Source organism: Sander vitreus, chromosome 20, assembly GCF_031162955.1.
Source record: "Sander vitreus isolate 19-12246 chromosome 20, sanVit1, whole genome shotgun sequence".
NCBI classification, from domain to species: domain Eukaryota; kingdom Metazoa; phylum Chordata; class Actinopteri; order Perciformes; family Percidae; genus Sander; species Sander vitreus.
In genome coordinates, this window is record NC_135874.1 from 6,755,362 (window position 1) to 6,778,359 (window position 22,998).

The following is a 22,998-nucleotide window of genomic DNA, read 5'->3' on the forward strand; positions in this document are numbered from 1 at the left end:
CTTACAGTACATGCAGAAAATGTAACTACCGAAATAGTTGCTAATCGATTAATCTACTGTTTTAGCTCTACTTTAATATATCTACTTGTATATGTAGTTTATTTCATGACAAAGCATCATATTTCATAAATTCTTAGTGTTTTGTATGCAAGATCTTAATTATAACTAGTAGCAAAGGCTGTCAAATAAATGCATGAGTACAAAGTACAATATTTTCCTTTAAAATGTAGTGTAGTGTAGAACTATAAATGTGTCTTTTATATCCTGCATTGGCTGTTTTATAATCTATTGAACATTAGTGTACTTCAGCTTTGATGCAGTCTGTTTTATCCAACATGTTGGTGAATAAAGAATTCTGTGCGCTGCGATGGGTGTGTAGTTGGTGTTGGTCATATAACTTATGTCTGTCAATATCCACTAAATATTTATACCCCATCAGCCTTTAAATTTAATAGAGAATATTCTCTAAACCACAGGCATCTTCATTTTTTTTTATTAGATAGAAATAACTAAATAGTCAAATAAAATCTTGTTAAATATCTTCAACAAAAAAAAAATGTATTTGTATTATTAAAGAAAACTGACAGTATAGAAATCAAGTTTTATTTGGGTTTGCATTTGGAGTTAACTTTTGTGCTGTAATAATTGCAGAACAGAATCAACATTGGCCGACAGATTTAACCATTTGTGAAAGCTTTATTCGGTTGAACTGCAGAGACTTAAATACGTACGAGTCTCTAGACCCACATTCACAAAATGTATTTTAAAAAAAAGTCACTGTTCTTTCTGGACATTACTAAAAAATTAAATGACAATATGCAGTGAGTGGTTTATTAGTATCAAATTAATTAAGTTATTTAGAGACATTGCTTCCTGCTGAAACTGACACTCATGTTCAGACCCACAAAAACCTACAGGCTGAGGCTGGAGATAGAGTAAATTAAAAAAGCAAAAGATAATCACTAACACGAGACCCTGATACAGCAGTGTTGAACGAAATAAATGCTAGATTCCAACATCATTACACAAGAAAGATGAAATAAACCACCAACTGAGATGTTTGCATTTTTATGTTCACACATCAGGGCGGTGAATGCAACCTGGTAGATCATCAGAAGCAGAGTCACAGTTTCACGGCAATGCCAGGAGCTTGCGTTATACAAACAAAAACCTACCTATAAACATTTTGGGGAATGAATGCCATTCCCACCGAACCTTGAACTGCTGTGAACACTCGGACAAAGCACAGGGGAGTGGATGGAATCATAACATGGCAGACAGCTAGGACAGGCTGCAGGATTGAGTATCATCACTAATCAAAATTGTATCCGTCACTCAGTATTTCATCAAAATATAAAGGGGATTTTAAAAGAGGGAAATCATTAAGTAATAGGAACATCCAAGCACATCCAAACTAACAAAGAAATCAAAGCCAATGTGGTCACATTAATGACTGAAGATGTTATTTTAAAAAAAGCCATGTAAAAAGGTGATTTCCTCCCCTGCAACAAAAAGAAACAGAAAAAAATAAAAAATAAAAAATAAATCACATGCCACCATACAGGCCTGTGGTGAGCAACTATCAGTCTATTTTATGGCCGACAGGTGTACCAATCTCAGTGTTTGCTGTCTGCAGAGGCGGAGTGGGAACGTGAACGAGAGCGGGAACGAGAGCGGGAGCGGGACTGTTTGTTCTGAGCAGGAGCAGGTGAACGGGAGCGAGACCTGGAGCGAGACCTGGAGCGGGACTTGGAGCGGGACTTGGAGCGAGACTTGGAGCGAGACTTGGAGCGAGACTTGGACCTGGAGGGGGATCTACCTGCGGCCCTGCCCCCTCCCGATGTCTTCTTCTCGGGGGTGCGACTCACAGACCTGGATCGGCTCCTGGACCGATTGCGACTTCTGGAACGACTCCTTGAGCGGGAGTAGCTGCGGGAGCGGCTCTTGCTGTGACTGTTGGAAGAGAGAAGTAATTTTAAATATATATCCTGTGGAATTATGCAGTGTGACTATGTAAGCCATAACAATACAACAAACAAAAACATGGCAAACTTCAAACTGCACTGGGCAGGGTCTTTATGTAAACAGAGTCTGGGATTGACACATCTGCACAGTTGTCCCAAATCATGTCTTGTTTGATCACTGGTGGGAAAAACTCAGTACACAATAAGCAATTAAAGAATGTAAGCTATAGAGCAAACAAGTTGAACATTGGGCAAAGCTACAATAGATGTATATTTCTAAATAAAATCTTTAAAATATTCCCCAAAATGTGATGAATGGTCCTTTAACTGATGTTACAGGTTTCTACATAATTATATACTTTTTCACCTGCTACTATTGAGGGCCACAAAAGAGCAAGCACAGCTTTAACACAGGTCTTTTGTGAAATTCAAAATTGTGAAAAAATAACTCACCTTCTGCTGTCCTCAAAGATCTTAATCTTGCGTCCATTCAGCTCTGACCCATCAAGCTTGGAGATGGCATTCTTCATGTCACTGCGGGATGCAAACTCAACCACTCTGTATAAAAGCAGAAACTTTTATTAGGACCAAATATGAAGACAAACACCATTGGAGTTTGACTAACGGAAGAGAAACTCACCCTTCATTTTTGTTGGGCCTGTGGGCGTCCACAAAGGTAACTTCACCTGCTTTTCTCATTAGGTCTTTCAGGTCCTGTTTCAAAGCATAATGTAGGATTAGTGACATAGAACAAAAAAATGGGGTGCCAGTGAGAGCCTTTTAAGACCTGGAGGGAGAGAAATGAGCAGGCAGCAAGAAACCAGCACACACTGAAACTTGGGTTATCTAATGCTGACTTTTGTCACTCTGTGATAATCTCCCATTTCAGTGGAGGGCATGTAAACAAAAGAGCCACTTGAAAATGCTTTGTGTGGACAAGTGTTGCCTTTACTGAAACAGTTTTAAAGCCCCATTAATTGGCTCCATGATTTTGCATCAGCAAAGAAACATACTCAACTCCATAGTGAGACGCCTGACAGGTTAACACAGCAGTAAGGGCTTTAATGTATTCAAGTCTAACACTTGATGCATTGTTGCGTTAATATTGGATTTTGTGTCTGAGTATGTGAGATGAACCTGTGTATTTATTGGTGGTAGGAGGACAGTAGTACTCTGGGTAAGTGGTAAGTTTTGGTTTATATGACCTACAAGATGATTTGGCTTAAAAGTCCTAGTGTTTACATTGTAAAACTGCCTCCTTCCCATTTGAGAGACTGTAAATCTACACCCCTTTACCACCCGACCCTAAACAAACCCAATCACATGAGTTTTATGCTACTTACCGCTCCATACCCAGGAAGATATAAGCATAGAGCCACTTGTCCAAATAGCAAATGGGAACCAATGCAGTGTTAAGCCCTTGAGAAACGACCTCGGCCTTGACTCAGCATCCGGCCTCCACAAGTAAGGAACCACCAGAGAGCAAGTAGGGGGAGGGGTGTGCGCCCGACTCAACACCCCCCCAGCTCCATCAGCAACAGAAAAAGACCCAAACGGGAGAGTGTAGGGACCGTGGATTTGAGGGGGGTTACAGCAGTCGGGGGTGCCTGCCCACAGAACCTCCAGACTGTGGCTACGGACCTCCTAAGGCTACCGTATCCTGCGCTAGACCACTTTCACCCGCTACGGGGCCCAGCCAAGACTTTAGACCGGCGGCAACTGCGTGTAAGGAGAGGCACCAAATGGACACTATTCAGAAAAACAACCAGGAGAGGGCGCTACACACTTCTGACACCTCCATGGAGGGGTGCATACACCTCTGATATAAAAAGGAAACCATATCAGAGAAGCTGTTTTAAAAAAAACAGTTAAATGTTTTTGGTGAGAATGCTTATCTGCAGCTGTAACATGTTGTTGTCTGCAAAATAAAGTAGGTAGAGAAAGTAAAACAAAACAAAAAAAACACTGGGGGCTTTTTATTGTAATTGGCCGATTAACTTTTAGTTTTTTGTAATCTGACTAGAGACAAATTGACCCAGCTTGATCGAATGAATGCTGCTTCATTTAAAAACAAACAAAAAAAAACATGTACTTACAGGGTTATATAGAATTTTTTTTAAAAGAGTTTGTCAGATAAGATGAATAAGAAAGTTTAGTAACTGCTTACCTGCCAGCTGATTCGTGAAGAAAGGTTCTCCACAATAAGCCTGTGGTCCGTCCGTACAGGAGGGCCATACCTGTCCAGTCAACACAAACCAAAAAGAAGACTTTAATACAACATTTTCAGTGAAAAAAAAAAAGGGAGGACAGATTAATGTTTTACTATAAAAATGCATCCAAATCACTTTGTAAAGCCCTGTATTGAATACGGGCAGTAAAAGTCAACTGAAATTCTCACAGCACAACCCGTTTTGCTTCATGGTCACTTCTGTTGTATTTAGAGCTGTGTCAATATTTGAGTCAGAGGAGGAACAACCGATTCCCATAAATCAAGATGATTTTATCTTGATTACATCATACACCTTTTTGTAGGTGTGTTTCCTGCCACATTAATGAGCATAAACCCTTCTTACGTTTTAACTCTTTTTTACTAGTTGTGTACTTGGACAAACACTGACCTAGCGGTCACAGTTCACTGCACTTTGTGACTTTGGCACAACTAGATAAAATGAAAGAAGATACACGTCTTCACTTTACAATCAGCATGACTGATCAGAACCATAAGATGAGTCTATTCATATGGGCAACAGAAGATTAACTTTGTGACATTTAATACATTCGTTTACTAAGAAATATATAAAGGCCAATACAAGCCTGCTACTTTATTTGACTGGACATATGATAAAGCAACAACTAAACAATGTTTTCTCATGACAGTTCTATACCAAGATTTCACATGATGTGAAAATATTTTAGAGACTGAAATATTCACAACAGGGTAAGAAATATGCAATACTGGTTTTACTGTACTGGAAATTTGACAAAAAGTTACAAGTGGAAGTCAGTTACTAGTTAGTTAAGGTTTGAGAAAACTCATTTTAAGAGCAAATATACCTGGACCCACTGCTGCGAGATTGGCGATAGCCGCCGCCACCGCCACCACTGCCACCTCCGCCGCCACCAAAGCCGCCGCCACTGGAACGTCCCATTCCTCCAGGGCCGCCACCTCTTCCTCTTCTGGAGCGAGCGTGCTCGATAGTGACCCTGAAAAGAAGAGCGAGAATTCCTTTGGATAACACAATCAGATGAATAACAAACTAAATGTTTCCAATAGGTCTATGAAGGAGGACATTTAGGTTGCCAGGTAGGTCCATGATATACATACACAGCAATGTAGTTATTAATTCTGTGCGGGCTGACGACAGATAAAAAAAAAAAATGCATCAACAGACTCCTGCTTTACAGGTAAAAGAACGTCTGTAGTGATGTCATCTCGAGACTCGATGCTGAAACTTAAGCATCCGACAGCACACATGCTGGTGATTTTACTGTAAAACGAGCAGTTGTAAGCCCTGCATTTAAGTAACTCTATCTGGATAAAATAGGTCAAACTAAGCAGCAGACCCAAAGACTCAGTCACTGATTCAATGTTAGAGGGACATACTCTGAACAGTGTTGACATTACTAATGTATGTCTTTTTGTTTGGAAAAATCTAACGTTTTGTTGCAAAGAAATTACTGCAACAGAATATGGTGCATCAAGAAAACTGCAGTATACTAGTAGCTCTAGGGGTACTTAGGAGTACTGCAGGGGGTACTAAAGATTTTATTATGCATAATTCCTAAAATAATTATGAATTTAGTTATGGATTCTAAACATTGAAATGTAGGCTAGCATGCAAGTGTTTTTCAATTACATGGTTGTTGTTTAGCCTGAACAGGCACAGCGCTGTATTGTACCTTCTTATATAGGTTTTTTTTCTACCAAAAATATTTTGCGCTGTTTGGAGGTACTTGGCTTACTTTTTTTTTTTCCAAAAAGGGTACATTATTATTATTTTTAAATGTGTAAGAACCACTGGTATGACTAAATTCTGTCCTCCGAAATGAAGTGAGTCATGGTGCGAGTACACAAGGCTTGCATGCTCCTCAAAAAAAGTTAAAAAAGGAGCTACAAACAGTATAAACCCAAAGTATTACAGTGATTGAAAGCAGATGCTGTACTTCATTTTGGTTACAGACCCACCATTTAGTCTGTGTGAACATGCTAAGAGTAAGTGGTCCAGAACAAAGAAGCCATGCAAGATTCAATTTTTTACCTTTCACTGCACAATTCTTTGCCATTCAACTCGTACACAGCATCATCTGCATCTCTGTGGTCATCAAACTCCTGGGAAGAGTTGAAACAAAAAAAAAGGTTATTTAAACACAAATACAGGATCAGAACTCGTAATTCACACAAAGTGGTCAGGCACACTCACCACAAAGCCAAATCCATTCTTCAAGTTGATTTCCCGAATCCGTCCATATCCCTTGAAAAACTTCTCCACATCTCTCTCTCTGGCGTGTGGGCTCAAGCGGCCGATGAAGACACGACAACCACTCATTGTTATCTGCTGAGAAGGGAAAACAAGACCAGGTAAACATTAAACCTGAGTAGTAGGAAAAGTAGAGTAAAAATAGTTTAATATTTGAAGCTCAGTATGATGATTTCACTTATCCAAAAGTTAATTACAGATATTTCACAGTATGTACAAGTTCAAGGTTAATTAGTAACAGATCTTTTAGTGATGACAAATACAGACAAGATTCTGTGTTCAAGACTTTTGAAGTTGTGTAATTCATTGAACAAAAAGGTCCAAATTGTGTAACATTAAGCCAGGACTAGATTGAAAAACGACTAGTGAAACTGAGCAAACCTGAACAAGATCAACAAGACACATAAGCCTGATCTGGCCAAACCAGTTACACTATAGTAGTTCACTTACAAAAGGTCCCCATGATCTCACAAAACTGAAACTAATCATCCCTAAAATGCATACTGCTCTCCATTATTAGGTTAAGTTGCACTTGGCTAAACTTAAAGCAATGTAATAAAAAAAGCCCTATAAACAGTTTAGAACTTTATGGTTTTTTATATATAATTTTTTTTCTTCTTTTTTTTTTTTCCCTCCCCTTTCTCATGGACCGGTTTTTGAAAAGAGTTAAATTTAACATCTATGTTCATTTTGAAGGTTGTACCGTGATTTCAGGCAAACCGTCTTACATTACACTCAGATATTTCTAATATTGTGTTATTACACCAAGCTTATTTTTTTAAAGCTAAAAACGTGGCGAAAATTGTATTAATGGCTGTTGGCAGTATTTCCTATATCACTCCATAAACGTGAAATGTGTCAACAAAATGAAGAATTTTGAACCTGACTTTATCCAATAGTCAGATTTCTGTTCTGGACATGTAACATTATGCAAATTAGCACATTTAAGATAATGCATCATTTGCTAAATTTAAACATAACATTTCAGAAACCTTAATATAAAAAAGTCTCAATCTTAGTAATCAACTGGGAAAGCCGTGTGGTGATGTATTAGTTAAAATCCCTATTCACCTTAACGTTAGCTAGTGTCTTAAAACATCTCAGTAGCACGCAATCCAATTCAACAGCACCACAGCTTGCAAAAAAAAGGACTATTAAGTTAATTCTACACTTCAAGACTAACGTTAACTTAGTCCATCAACTAGTATTTTGATACATCTAGCTAACGGTAGCCAATTAAAATGACAATTCTTAGGAACTGAATTATCTCGGTTGAAACAATCGTATAGGCCCTACTTTAGCCTGCAAGTCCTTTACTACGAGGATTCACGGTGATACCGTCATAGATACCGTTGCTAAGTTTGCTAACGTTCAACTGTCTCAATCGCACCTTAAATTAATGCGTCGCTGAAAATATAAATTAAGAGTTGAAAGATTAAAAAACACCATCCGTATATAGCTGTCTAATATTAAGCTAAAGCAGACTTTTCTTTACTCCGCTTAAAAATAAATAATTTCGCTTCTTTCTTGGTGCGTCCATAAGGGTGGTTAGCTCGCCTCGAGGTCGACTACAGTTAGCTTAACGTTAGCTACCAGACGTTAGCTACAAAGACTTCTCTGTTCAGAACATACGAACTCCACGGTTAGCTATTTCAAAACATATACAGTTAAGACAATTTGTTAAATTACATTCTCACCGATTCTTTTCTTCACCGTCTTCGGTTGTGATGTTTACGTCGTTGGTATGCTGCAACTTCAACTGAGCCGTCTAAGTGATACTCAACTATAACAAAATGGCGAGTGAGTCCAGAGAGCAGGGGGCAGGAAGCGAATATTTTCCAGGGAGGGGAAGGCATGTCCCGCCCTACTTTGCCTTACTCTGCCTCTGATTGGGTTACCCGGAAATTCTTACCCTAGCCCTAACCAATCCTACTCCTTTTGCCTAAACCTAACCAATCCAACTAGAGCAGGTGACGAGCCAATCAGAGGGAGAGTAGGGCGGGTCATGCCTTCCCCGTGCATTTGCAATCCTGTGGTGAATAGGAAATGCGCTGCTGCCTTCACGTTGCCAAATATTCTGGAGTTGGTCCTTATTTTTACAGTCTGTGGGTTGGTGACATTATTATACATTCATGATTGGCCATTAACCGTTAATATAATACATATATGTCATTAACTGCCGCGGTTCTTAGTCTTCTTTAGTTTTATTTACGGGCTATAAACCAACTTTTAAGAGACATGCCGCCATCTACTGTACCGGAGTGTGTAACGTCATGACTTTAAACAACCAACATTAATACATTAAAAACAACAACTTTATAAAGAAGTTATATTCTGCATATTAAACCTGTTCTATTTAAATAAAACCCCTTTAACCTGTAGCCTACTTGTTTTTCCCCTGTCTGTCTTAACAGTCCTTTGACGCTCCACTCCCTTACCATATCCACCACCACCCTGTCCTTCAATAGTTCTCTTTCTACAATGAACTTTCTACAACCTATCAGCACAGTTTCCTTGCACGTTACAAGTCTCACATTTATCTGACACTGTCTTTTTCATTATGTATAAAGTAGCATTGAACTGCCATGGTTAATCCTTAACTCAATCAATCAATAATCAATCAATCAGTCGATCAATCGTACAAGGTACAGTGCCAGTAAATGTAATCCCATCATTTTAACTCTGTTAAAGTTGACGACTTTGCTGCTTTTGTAGTTATCACAGTAAAATAATTTGGTTAATATACAATAGAATGTTCTTAATTAAGAGGCAAATAATCTTTTTCTCCACAAGTATTTGATAACTTTAATTATTAGTTATTTCCCAGGTTCAGATTAATAATACAATATACAATCAACAAATAAATTATGATATTCTTGTATCAATAAGACTATTAATCCCCAAGGGGAATGCAATATTAAAGTTAACATTAATCAACAATAATCATAATCCAATACACATTATTCTGAAATGGGCCATTCTGCAAAATGAGCACTTTTACTTTTGGTAAGTATATTTTGTTGCTAACAAGTGTTTTTACTTAAATTACGTTTTTAAATGCAGGACTTTTACTTGTAACTGTAACAGCGTATTTCTGCACTGTGATATTGCTACTGTTACTTTACTAAAATATCTGAGTACTTATTCCACCACTGGACATGTAGCCTGACTGGAACTGGATTTTTGAAGCAGACACCGATATTGATATTTGAGCTTTTAAAAACAGATGATACATAATACATAACATAAACATCCTTAATAAGGCTCCAATAAATTACACAGTATATATCCTCAAATTTCCCCCCCCCCCCCATCCCATATTCTAGGCTACAACAGAAGAAGCAAAACATTTCTTTGTTATTCTGTCTCTTTATTCTATATCATCATTCTTGAAATTGTCTTGGGTTAGGAAAAGGAAATAAAAGGTTATGGTTGATACAGTGCGATAGAAAAAAAATACTTGTCTGGTCTGCTCTGTATAAAGTGCCAAAGACTTTTGAGCACGGGTTACTAATCACTGTACAGCTCCTGCAAACTCAAAATATACCCCAAAATAACTGAACACATTACACCTGGTGAAATGTAAGACTACATCAAAAGTAAATAACAATATAGCTTATTTAGGAAAATGAAGAAGTCTAATGATCATTTTGCACTTTCCCTACCCCATTTAACAAGGTGTTCAGCAGGAATGAGATGACTGTCACTATTACGAGTTATGTGATTTCCTTCCTGAGAAAGGCTAGCTGTCCATGAACCCACTGCAGTAGCAGTAGGAGGGATGGGCCAAGATTAAAATCCCATCTGGCCTGGTTCACTGAGCTTGATTTGCATTTTTTTTAAAACCCATCATTATTATCATCATTGCAATCACCACCATTATCAATATCAGAGGTGGAATAGTTTACCTGCATGTATGCTAAAACCACAATGATGACAAATAACTTCATGACATCATGTTTTCCCTTTATGAGTATCTGAACTTCTCACTGCAGCAAAATTCAGATGTATGAGTAACTCCTATACTATCAATAAAATGCTTTGTATCTGTAAACGGGTCAAAGTTCAGTTCACAGTTGAAATAAATCAAAAATATAGTCTTGAAGGAACAGTTAGATTTTTTGGGAAATACACTTGTTTTCTTGCTGAGAGTTAGATGAGAAGTTTGCTACCCATCTTATGTTGGGGATACATTTAAAGCTTCAGGTAGCAGTCGGTTAGCTTAGCTTAGCATAAAAAATGGACATTTTTTTGTTGGGTTAAAACATACAAGATGTAGCGCGTTAAATGGTGAGTTTTCACTGTGCTAGTAGGTGGATTTTGTTATCTTTGGACAGAGCCAGACTCACTGTTTCCCCCTGTTTACAGTCTTTATGCTAAGCTAAGCCAACCAGCTGCTGTCTGTAGCTTTATATTTACCATACAGACATAAAAATGGTATTGATCTTCTCATCTAACTTTCAGCAAGAAAGCGAATAAGTATATTTCCTAAAATGTAGAACCCATTGCTTTAAGGATTACTGTATTTTAAAGGAGAATACTGATTTTTCTGCTTTTCTTTCTCATCACTGCTCAGTTTTTATTGGTTTAATGGTGAAAAAGGTGATCAACGAGTACCATAGAGGAACATTCTCAGGGCGTAAATACACATTTCCTAGCCTGGAAGTTATCACACCATTATAATATAAAGACCATATGGATATAAAAGCGTAGACAAACATTTTACTGGGTTACAAAGTCAATAATTGTCAGTGTAGCAGCATGACTTTCTTTGTGTTTGTGTCTCTGAGATGTTCACAGATAGTGACTGGGCTACCCGAGGCTGTATGAACAGTGACTATTTAAACTGAACAGTATTTGCCCTTGATTGTTTACACTATGAACTGGTTAAACTGGCAGCTAACTGCTAGTTCAATGTTTAAAACAAGTCCGAGGTTGGATCATTTGTTTTTTTTTTTACAAAAGAAAAAAAGGACAAGAAATACTGATAATGATATGATCAGAAGTGTGGTGTCTCAGATCAGTTGGACGTTTTGTCAAATTCTTTCAACATGCAACATTTTTACGAGTTCAGACTGAACTTCGAGGAACAATCAAATCCTCTTTAAACCCTCTAAAATGGCCAAAGTTAACTACTTAAGTTCCATACAATAAAAGTAGAGTCAACGATATCAACTGAAGGCCACATCGAGGTTATTGAACGAGAACTTGTTGAAATTGAGTAGATTAGCTGTTTCCTGGTAATGTCCCTATAAGTAGCCTCAGCTGTCTATCTAGTTGTTCTACAAAAGCAGCTCTGAAGGTAGGGCAGGGAACAAGGCTGACAAAGGTTTCAAAGTTCATGGAAAAGACTTAGAATAATGTACTGCTAACTTCAGAAATACAAGTGGTTGTTGTGTGAGTCTGAGCCACGCTTCAGTGCTCAGGTCAAAGTTTTGTCATCCTGTCGTCTGCAGAAAGGGCCGGCAGGGTCTCTGTAGGTCTGAAGTCTCTGGCAGCAGCTGCTTTTCCTGCCTCTTTACTCAGAGGGCAAACAGTATGAGGTCAGCTGGTTGTTCAAGCCTACTAATGCCACTTGAGCCACTGGCAGAGGTGGCAGGGAGGTCCAGATGTCACTGTACTGTATGTCGGGCAGTTCACACCCTCGTGTGGTAACAGCTGTGGGAGGAGCCGCCGGCAGCCGCTCCGGGCGGCGAGGAAGGGTCCTCGTCGCTGGACTCGTTATGCTCCTCTTTGTGGAGGCCGAGGCTGATGTGGCTCTGCAGGGCGGCCGGGGTTAGCCACTCCTTGGGTAGGCAGCTCTGCAGGAAGGGGATGCAGGAGCTGAAGTACGCCAGTCTGTTGACCCAGCGAGGGATTTCTCGTCCACACAGCAACTAAAATAAGTCAAAATAAGTTGATATTGTCTAAGTATATAATACATATTAAAGAGAAACTCCCATACGTCAAGAAAGTTCGGGGCACTTGATGAATTACACAGAAGCATTTAATGAACACTCAATTAAGGAGAATTTAGGAGCACACAGTACAGGGTGGGTGCCATCCCAACTTCTGAAGTTCCTGTCTTCCCGAAGACAAAGATATTGCGGGCGCCTAAAACACAGATGCTAAAGCCTACTTAAGCCTATCTCTCACTCTGGGAAGTATGCAAAACTGTGGCAGGCCCACCGACCTCCAAAATGACACAGTCCTGAAACAAAAATCCCCTTATCATGAAGCTGCCTAGATTCCCTGAATCTGCCTGGAAAGGTTATGAGGTTATGTTGGACACTGACCTGAATGATGGGTACCACTGTCTCAACTTACATAGCATGACTTCGTAAGCTGAAAATTCCACCACAATAAAGGGTAGGGCTGTGCAATTATTTAAAATTGTATTCAATTGTGGCTCCTAACGAGCACAAAAACAGAGTAATCAATTATTTTGTCTTGTGTTCTTAAGGGGAATTCAAAAAGGTTCAAATGGAAAAAGTATTAGGGAAATTTCACAATTCAAGGTGTTTTTACTGTTGATTTGACAAAAGTCAATGAGTAATCGTGTTAAATAATAGTGATTTCAATATTGACCCAAATAATCATGATCTAATTTTTTTCAATAATCGAGCAGCCCTAATAAAGAGCCATTCCAGAAATTTGGAATTGCTCTTCCATGAGGTTGAGATTCTGTTTTTCAATAAAAGAATGGTCAAAATCAAAGCAGCAAAGGCCGAGATATCCTGACTTTTACACTTTACAATCCCACATTTCCCATAATGCAACGGAGGGTCTTTTGTTTTGTAATGCGGTTTAACAAGACTAGCTGTCTGCAGCCATGCTAGCTGTTATGAAGCTGTGCTGTAACATGCTCACAATGATAACGTGCTGATATTAAGCAGGTCAAATGTTTAACATGTTCACCATCTTAGTTTAGCATGTTAGCATGCTAACATTTAATAATTAGCATTGAATAAAAAATGTACAGCTGAGGATGATGGGAATGTCATGAGTTTTGCAACGGCGCTAAATGAAAAGTTAAGGGACCAGTGAAGTTATTACAATTCATCCTGAGGAGGACGTAAATGTAAAAAATGTTTGATGGCAAACCATCTAATAGTTGTTAAGACATTTAAGTTTGGATCAAAGTGGTCGACTGACATTGCCATCCCTAAAGCCACACGGCTAAAAAAAATATGTAGTGTTGAAGCCCATGCCGACATAACCCTGATGACATCAACAGAGTTATTTTTCCAGACTTTAGAAGGCTCCCTTCAGAGCCACAGAAGACATAACAGAACTGTTTACACAGGCTGAGTAGTATTCTTCATGATAACTAAACTGACCTTCATCTTTCAAATTGGTTGAGTGCCCCTTTAAGTGGACAAACTTTCATGTGATCGGATCTTTTTGTCTAAGGTAAGATAAAATAGAACTGTAGTTGCATTACAAAGTAGAAAAGAGTACACATATACAATATCAATAAAGGTGCAAGTATAAAAAATATCAGTAACCAGATATCCAAATCCACAAATCCAAAATGTACACAATGCTCAAAATATAATCAAGGTTAACTGTAAGGATCATGAGCTCATATCTCAAGTTGCTTCTTGGAGAGTTGAGTATAGATATGTAGGAGAAGCAACTTACTTATGTGTAGTTCTAACTCATGACTGTCCTGTATATTATAGTTTCTGAACAATACGTACATGTAGGAACAAAAAAAACAAACATTTGCCATTAAAAGCGGTATGAGACTGACCTCAGACAGCGAGGAGGAGAAGTGGTTGCAGTTTTTGTGCATTAGATGATAGGCGTTGCCTTTGAACTCTTTACCGAGCTCCTCCATGATTTTATCTATGTCCTCCTCTGTGAAGTCTGTGGTGCCCAAAACAATGGCCTCCCTGTTTGAAAGAAGAAAAAGGACATATCAGCACACATTAACATTGACAACCTCTCAGAGTACTGTATGCTAAAATGGAGCACACTCACTTGAATTTGAATGTCTCTCCCAGTTCAGTGGCGTTCCCGGGATTGATCTCAAAGATGCCACTGAAAGGGTACGGATGACCCCCGTATGCAAATTCTGTGTGGACAAAAAAGACGCAAAACACACAATGGAATCACCAAACAACTGTAATCACACAGAAGCGAGCAATTATTCACTGACACGTTGTGCTTAAATCATTAGGCCTGGCTAATCACAGGCCTCTGCACTGTGTTTACAGCAGTATAGTGGCAAACACTGATGAACACTGGGGGAACAGCACATTGACTAGAGTACCTAACATTGTGAGCTTTGTAGCTTCTGAATTTAATTTGAATTGAATACATTTTAACAACACAGTGCTGTTTCAGCCATGTGGGAAATCAACAATACAATGTTGTGGATAAAAGGATGCAAGTATGAAATAAGTAAACAAAGTAATTGTATCAATAATCTGTTAAAGCAGTTATTTTTGCCTTCTACTTTGATGTATTAAGATGTCACTGTTGGAACAGTAACAAAGTATATTTAGGCAAGTTGTGCACTTAAGTACAACTTGAGTACAATTCTACTGCACTTGAATATTTCCATTTTATGCAACTTTATATTTCTTCACTATATTTTACTCTAGTTAGGTTAGGTTACTTTATTGGTACCCGTAGGTAAACTAGGTTTACAGTCTAAGAGGCAGGACATCCTTAAAACTTTGTAGACCACCACATAACATGCAAGACACAAAACAACACATAAAAAACATATAAAAACAGGTAGTAAAACATGGATAAAAAGAATAGAAAACAGTGCATGACCAAAGTGCTTGTGCGTTTGTTTAACAGAGTGATTGCCGCTGGGACAAAACTGTTTTTAAATCTTGTAGTTCTGTAACCAGGAACTTTTAGCCTCCGTCCAGAGGGGAGATACTGGAATTCCCTATTCAGAGGGTGTAGGCTATCTTCTTTGATAGCCGTAGCTATCCACTGTAGTTGTTTAGCATACAGGGATGTGGGGTGCAGCTGGGACTCACCAGTCAGCTTACTTGACCATTTTACAATTTGGTTTAGGCGATTCTTGTGCTTGACTGAAACAAACCCAAACCATGCCACCAGGGAGAAAGATATGGTGGTTTCGATAAAAGCATGATAGAATAATGTCATCATGGTCTTGTCTATATGAAAATGATACAATTTTCTCAAACATTATAGACGCTGTTGTCCTTTTTTACAGACTTACTTTTTTTAGAGTCAATAATTGTCCCTAGGTATCCATAGGATTCTACTTGATCCACTAGTTGACCATTTATAGTTAAGGCTTCATATCGTAGAGTTTTTCCAAAATCAATGTACATATCCTTTGTTTTGGATATGTTCAATTAAAGGTGTGACTCCTCACACCATTGGACAAAGTCTTCAATTATTGGACTTGCATGTTGCATAATTATTATAGTGCATGTATCCTATAGGTTTAGTTACTTTACATACAAGCACTTTACATACAAAACATATGATGATCTTATAAAATACGATGCACGGTTACAGATTAAACACACAACAGTATATAAAAAGTTTTAAAAGAGCTCCACCGTGGCCATCTAACAGTAAAATGCTACCCACATATTAATTTATCAACAATGATAATCCATAATATATTATATATATACTTGAGTAGATGTAGCACTGTGGAGCTAGGTCTGGCTCTTCAAATGTCCACTGGATAAAGTCAAAGATGCTTCGTACATTAGTCTTTTGATAAAATCCACATTTAAAATGTAACTATTTTCCTAAAAACCTGTGACATCTATTCTTTTTTTTTTTGTCACAACACATTTGGAGTTGGAGGTTTATACCTGACAGTGACCGTGTATTAAATTCAATCGCCTATGATTGCATGCATACCGTCATTATGCGAAAATATGCTGCAAGCACAAAATCCTATTCCACAAAAAGAAGTGAATTCCTGCCCTAGTATTTTCACTGTCATATTTCACAGTGCACAGAGACAATATTTCACAGTGATCTATTTTCACTCTGGTTTGTGCCTCTGCTTTTTCAAACCATACACGCGCACACACAGACACACACACACACTACAGAGTGAGTCAGCGGTGACTCAACCCAGAGAAATGGGGTCATGTTATTAGGAGCAAAATTCCATATTTGATTTTTAAAACCAGACTTCATCTGCGTCTGTGAAAGCAGACTCTTATAAACCTTAATCAGATGGTGATGCACAGGTCAAAGTCTTGTTCTGACAAGCTGTAATGGGATCTACAGTCCAGAAATAAAGGAAAGGAAGGGAAGGCCTTACCTCTGCCATAAATCTCGATGCCTGAGTGGAAGACTCCAATACCCAGATTGGAAGTGTATTCGTTTATCCAGTACTGCAGAGAAAGAGAGGGAGAGGAAGGGATCAATAGCAAGAGTTATTTTGTGTTGTAGCAGGAGAGACACAATGCAGCAGCTCTACAGAAAACACTATGATACTGTAGCCCTAAATAGGAGCTCAGAATATTCAGTCTCAGGAAAATACGTGATTGCTAAATAAATTCAGTTCCCAGTTACATATGGTCATGATACAGTAAATACTGGAACATAGTCTTTGTAATTTGGGGATTACATTGATTTTACTGCACTTTTGATAATTAGTTTAATTTAATTTAAAGAACTTGGTTTTCCAAACCAAAGGAATTCGGTTGACATTTTGACATTTTAGGGTATATACTTATTCGCTTTGGAGTGTCCACATCTGTACAGACACAGATGAAGTGATTGTTTGATTGCATTAGATTGGGCCTATGTATCTTCAGATAGCTCTTTTAAGGTGCCGTTTTTAGGTTTCTAAAGGATGGGTTCCTTTAAATTACTCTAATTAGCCATTTTATTCATGATTTATTAAATGCATTTATTTAATTCAGATTTTGTGGAGTGGCTGTAGCTCACTTGGTGAAGCAAGTTGATCTGGTGTGATCGAGCTCTTCCTGTCACTAAGACACTAAGCCTCAATCGCTCCCAATGTATGTGCAAATGTAAGACAAAATGTCTGCTAAATATACTAATGTGACTTAATGTTGTTTGTGATTCATTGTTATTCCTTTCTATCTTCACCACAACAACGAGGCTTTCCTGGTTAAATTAAGATTAAATAAATGAAAATGTTTGATAACTTGCATTTCCAAGCAAATATTCATTCATTTGTTGTCTTTATCGACGTATTCCTTTTCAGGATTGTAAATGCGGTGGCATCCCAGCATGCACTGGAGTGAAAAAACAAAGGGAAACACCCATGACTGATCCATCGCAAGGGTTGATGTACAATCAATCACCCAATGAGTCTCTGATCTGTTTGACCTGCAAGTCTTTAGATTGCTGGAGGAAAAATGATACATAAGAAAAGATCCATGAGCCACCCTGGCACATTTCACTGCAGACAATCTAGAGATAATTTATGGCAGGACCACAGCTCTTCTCCCCCCCTAGACCCACTGACATTCCTGCTCCCTCAGCCACCCCTGAGGAAACATGCTAAGAGCTATCCACACTGCCCCAGCTGTCCCCCCCATTAATAATAAAACACATTTCCGGGCTCAGAGTGATACAGTAAAACCACATCCACCTATTTACTTTGTGTCAACAGAGTCTTCTCATGTGTCTGATGTGACTTCTATCCTTTTTATCTATTAGCTTTTACCATTTCACACCCAGGAGCACTGCTGGAAATCTAATAACCAGCTCTTAACTTCCTGGAAGGAAATAATCCACGAGGATGAACAAACTGACTATAAAATGAAATGACTGTGTCCTCAGTACGTAAACAAGAATCCTGGCAACATTAGTGGAGCTTTTTTCAGTCAGTTCTCTGATGATGTGCCTTAACTCTCTTTGTTGCATGCCAACACTGCTGCAACGATCCATGCCGTCTCCTACAACATCCTCCCTATGCAGAGGCAACATCCGCCACTACACACATCCATCAGTCACATTAATGACGATTGATTCATCATCCTCCCTCCTCGCATGATTCACTCTCAGGAGAATCTTGCCACTTTCTTCATGCTTAATTCTCTGGGAAAGTATTTAAGACTGACCGTCACCGCCTTCGTGATCTCTTTCTCCCTCTTCAACAGACCCTGCATGACCTGCTTAGTCCCGGCACAGCAGAGCCACACTGGAATTAAATCAGCTGTCTGAGCAGCTGTGACTCGCGGCCCCACCGAGGTCCTCATCTGTGAGACACGACTTCAAGACAACCAAGAGAGAGCCGAGAGTCCAAAAACTGCACCTGGCTTTGTGTCTGAGTGTGTGATTACGTGTGAGTATTCCTTAAATGCTGTTTTGCATTTGTACAATTTCTCAAAATATGGAGCAAGCTGACTCGACTGGGGAGCTAACAACAGATGAGGGTACGTGTTGAAATACTTGACTTCAAGTGAGCAAAATAAAGCATTCGGAGAATTCAGCTTCATGACACTTTGGTGAATACAAATGATTGCGTTAAGTTTATTATCTTTAACTGTCATTTGTCAACTGCAGACTTTCTATAACTATTTTCATTATTTCATGGGTAAAACTTTATCTTAACCCCAACTCTTTTAGCATTTATAAGCACTATACATATAATTAATGATTTATAACACAATGTAGTGTAGTTTTAAGCACATACGAGGACATTTTCAGTGTTTATTCATGTATTTGTCATCTATAACTGAGTGATTGACGATATAACACAGGTGTAATCATATAAACTGTGGGAGATGGTGTTTGCTTAAGGCAGCTAAAAACTTCAATATTGAGTAAACAACAATATCATAGATCTTTTTTGTTTTAAACTACCATTCTTATCTAATGATAGGAAACAAGCCACACTGTTAAGAAAGGCTCTGTTCCAAGGTTGTATTTTTAGTAACTACAAATGTCAATGGAATTTTCTTACTTCAGGAACAGAGCCAAGAAGATCTGTTTTCACTTTAGTTCTCTATTTGTTTTTTTGCTGGAGCAATTAAATGTATTTACAGTTTATGTACATATATACAGTAGTTTGCATTGTCAGTGGCGGGGTGCACCATTCAAATGACATGCAAACAAAGTAGCTACTTCAAAACTTGTATATTTATTGCTAATAACTACTATAACTACTTTTTTCCAAGGTCAAAAATGAACCCTGAAGTCAGCATGTCTTTTTTTTTTTATACACATTTATTAACAGTTTTGGACCGACTTGTGAGTGATTTGTACAAGTGTATAAAAGTTTAATACATGTTGGATACAGTAGCAGAGATTTGTGTCATGTCATCATATATCATGTAATACGATTACAGCTATGGTTTATATCATTCATTAGCTGTTTATTACAGATAAACAGATTATAATCATTGACAAATACATTATACACTCATCTGTATATCTGCTTACAACGTCATTATGGTGTTATAAACAATTTATTGAATGTCTATGTACAGCTTAAGAATTTTAAATATGGGGAGTTGAAGTAAAGCTTTATCAATATGAATAGACTTCATAGTATCACAACTGTTTTGGTTTAAATGGAGTAATCCTGTGGCTTTACAGCCACATGTTGCATAATATTCACACAGGAGGCTGTTCAGCAGTACAGACTGAAAAGACCAGGCAGTGGGCACAATGAATGTCTGAATGGAGATCCTTGTTCTACTGGTGTGTGTGTGGGGTTGTATGTGAGTGTGTGCACACTGCAGATATGTGTTTTTTGTATGCCGTGCGTCATGTGAGCTGTGGGCACAGTGACAGAGGTCGGAGGGTTGACGAATGCTCTTTTTTCAAAGACTTTTGGTTGGAATATGTAACTTAATTTTCTTATTCTTTCTTATCAACTTTCTTAAATACTTCACATTTCACCGGGCGTTCCTACTTTTTCACAAGAAAAATACAGTGATATTACTAAATATCTCTCCTGCCCAGGCCTTTCTTCTATATTTGAATATGGGTGTGACTATGCTCACCAAATTCCATTGAAGATTCTGGTAATTTAACAGTTTTTAGAAGTAGCAAAATCAGCATTTGTTAGCATTACAAAATCACTCATACACACAACTGTTGATTTACATAAACACGCTTATGCTGCAGGCAAAACACTGCCTGTCCAACTGGACTCTTTCCAACATAGCTGTGAAGTGCACTTGTGAAGCAGGTGTGTAATGGTGCCTGCTATTTCTAGTGGTGCTGTGCTTTCACTTCCTCTGCTGGTGTCAGATTACAAATAGCCCTGCCAGAAAGAGAAAATAAAACTGAATAAAAAGTAAGTGTAGTTCGGTTGAGATGGATTCTTACCATATCATACACGTTAAGGATGACAGGTTCATTGGCCATGATTTAAACCTGAGCTGGAAAGGCAAACGTCCCCAACCTTTTACGTTTTATAGTTGTCAGGACCTCCACAACCCTGTGAAGTCACAGCAGGGCCACACGGCGGACAGCAGGAGCAGCGGGCAAGGCGTCTGCTGGAGGGCTGGAGGGATGGAGGCTGCTCATTCCCCCGCAGGGCAACTATACTGCATGGGGCTCTGCAGGGTGGCGGGAAAGGAAAGTAAAGCCAAGAAAATGTCCCAAAAGGAAACAGGACAACTGAAGCTTAGTCACAAATGCATTGTGGCTTGTAAGGTCAGGAAAGCATGAAACTCAGATCAGGGCAAAACGAGGTGCAGCAGTGGACGCGGCCCATCTTCTGGCTCCAAAAATAGGCTGTCTGTTGAAAGTGGAAATCAATGCTGGTAAAAGGGTTATTTGCGAAATAAAAACAACCACAACAGCTCAAAATGTCATATCAGACGCGATGATAATATGATCTTCGGCGGACATAAAGGGCCTACAAGTGTTGAAATCTGAAGCGGGCGCCCGCCTGTCATCACGGGGGAAAAGGCGACAGCTAGCGCGGACCGATGTCGACGATGGAGGCGGAGAGCGGAGCATTTTCACACGGAGGAGGATGTTGGAGCAGCTGTGGAAGAGGACTCCTGAGCCTTGGAGGTTAATAGAGCTGATGGAGAGGGGGAGTCAAGCTCACCAACAGCATCCCCGGTCGGTGCTGCTTCTACTGCTGGCTGGTCCGCATCCAGCATCCTCTTCGTCGGGAGGGGACAAACCTCCGTGGCATGACTTCCACAACAACACGGGACCGTTTACGCCAACGGCTCCGACGAAGGTTTTTCAAATGTATTTCAGAAAGTGCAAAAACAGCCGAGATCCATCCGTACCATGCGGTTGTTACCCAGCTCTAGATTTGCCTCTCTCTCTCTCTCTCTCTCTCTCTGGCTTTAGATTACATCATATCTATTCTGCCTCCGAGGCAACATCTTCATGCACACACAGCTGATGGGAGACAGAGCTGCTGGTGGGTGTACATGAGCACATCCTTTTACAGAAGACTAGCTAGTTGGCCTACCACTTTACTCTCAACCAGGGCCCTGCTGAAATATGCTTAATTTCACCTCTGTGCTCGCCCGTAAAAAACCGTTACGACACAATCAACAAGACAATTTACTTTATTTTTTCGAACCGTCCGTTGGCGTCAAACATGTTTGGTTTGTTGTCAGCGTTTGTTTTTTTTTGACTCATTAAAATGGGTTAGTAGCCTAAAAATGGTTAAAATAAAAAATGCAGGAATTGAAATACCGAGGTTTAGCTATTTTGTGATATTAAATTAGCTAAAAACGACACAGTTTTAATTTTAGTAGGCCTAGTTCAGTTTTTGTCGCAATAGGATCCACTTTTAAATTTGACGGTAAACTGGCAACATCCGGTCAACTGGCAACATCCGGTGTTATGCTGTCGTAAACTAACTTTACAGATTTAGCTTTTGCCAAATCTACCAAAAATCTATTACACTTCGTTCTAAATCAGAGTTCTAAGATGTATTAAATCACAATAATTAAATATTAAAACAATGTTTGGAAGTATTTTTAAAATTAGGAGAAGACATTTTTGACGCAGTAAATCAAGATTTTAACTTCGTATCTCAAAATGTACACTCAGTTTCTCATTATTTAACACATTATACATTTTAACATTAAATCAAGATTTTGACTTTTGATTTATGGTAATAGTTCATAATCTTGATTTATAATTTCGATTTCACACAATTTTGACATTCTCCCAATTGGGACCATCTGATCACTGTAACTAGTATCTCATACTATTGATTTACAGAGAATGTTTCTTCTTTCCTAAATTTTGCCATTAACAACAGTGGTATTTACAGAATACATATGTGAAATATTCTGTATTTCCTGCTATTTAATGAAAATAAAAAAGCCAAAACCACGTGAATTCAACATGAATTTTAATACAGTAGGTGTTTGGATGTAAAACACAGTATTTTACATAATTTATTAGTGCTTCTGATCTGTGTTTTCTGGCATACTGCACATATTCACAATCCCACGCAGCAGAGCAACATGAAATGTATTTACAGACAATAGACTGACATTTGCAGACTGAAAAATGTCAACAAATACACCCAGTACACATAATTCACTTATTCATGTGTTCTATGGAAGTTACTGGAGGAATTCCATGGATTGTGGCTAGTGCACATTAAAAAAAAAGGTGTTGACAGCAACTAATTTCTT

At 38.7% G+C, this 22,998-nt stretch overlaps 2 protein-coding genes across 5 annotated transcripts; both read right to left on the bottom strand.

Moving 5' to 3' along the window:
• Nucleotides 1-589: 589 nt before the first annotated feature.
• srsf5a (serine and arginine rich splicing factor 5a) lies at nt 590-8,251 on the bottom strand. 4 transcript variants are annotated; one of them, XM_078277332.1, is made up of 8 exons: nt 8,140-8,251; nt 6,386-6,517; nt 6,224-6,294; nt 5,019-5,168; nt 4,132-4,210; nt 2,605-2,678; nt 2,418-2,522; nt 590-1,953 (listed from the first exon to the last, which is right to left on the bottom strand). In XM_078277332.1, the coding sequence occupies exons 2-8, from the start codon at nt 6,509-6,511 to the stop codon at nt 1,617-1,619; spliced, it is 942 nt and encodes a 313-aa protein (XP_078133458.1). In that variant the 5' UTR covers nt 6,512-6,517; nt 8,140-8,251; the 3' UTR covers nt 590-1,616. The 4 variants fall into 4 exon arrangements, with proteins under 4 accessions (XP_078133458.1, XP_078133459.1, XP_078133456.1 ...); XM_078277333.1 differs by having other exon boundaries at nt 4,132-4,201; nt 6,386-6,520; XM_078277330.1 differs by having other exon boundaries at nt 6,386-6,520.
• Nucleotides 8,252-9,752: 1,501 nt separating this feature from the next.
• Nucleotides 9,753-22,968, bottom strand: LOC144534839 (deubiquitinase DESI2). The gene is made up of 5 exons (XM_078276902.1): nt 20,702-22,968; nt 16,707-16,779; nt 14,408-14,501; nt 14,178-14,319; nt 9,753-12,318 (listed from the first exon to the last, which is right to left on the bottom strand). Exons 1-5 carry the CDS (start codon nt 20,738-20,740, stop codon nt 12,079-12,081), a joined length of 588 nt encoding a protein of 195 aa, XP_078133028.1. The 5' UTR covers nt 20,741-22,968; the 3' UTR covers nt 9,753-12,078.
• Between the last annotated feature and the right edge of the window lie 30 nt (nt 22,969-22,998).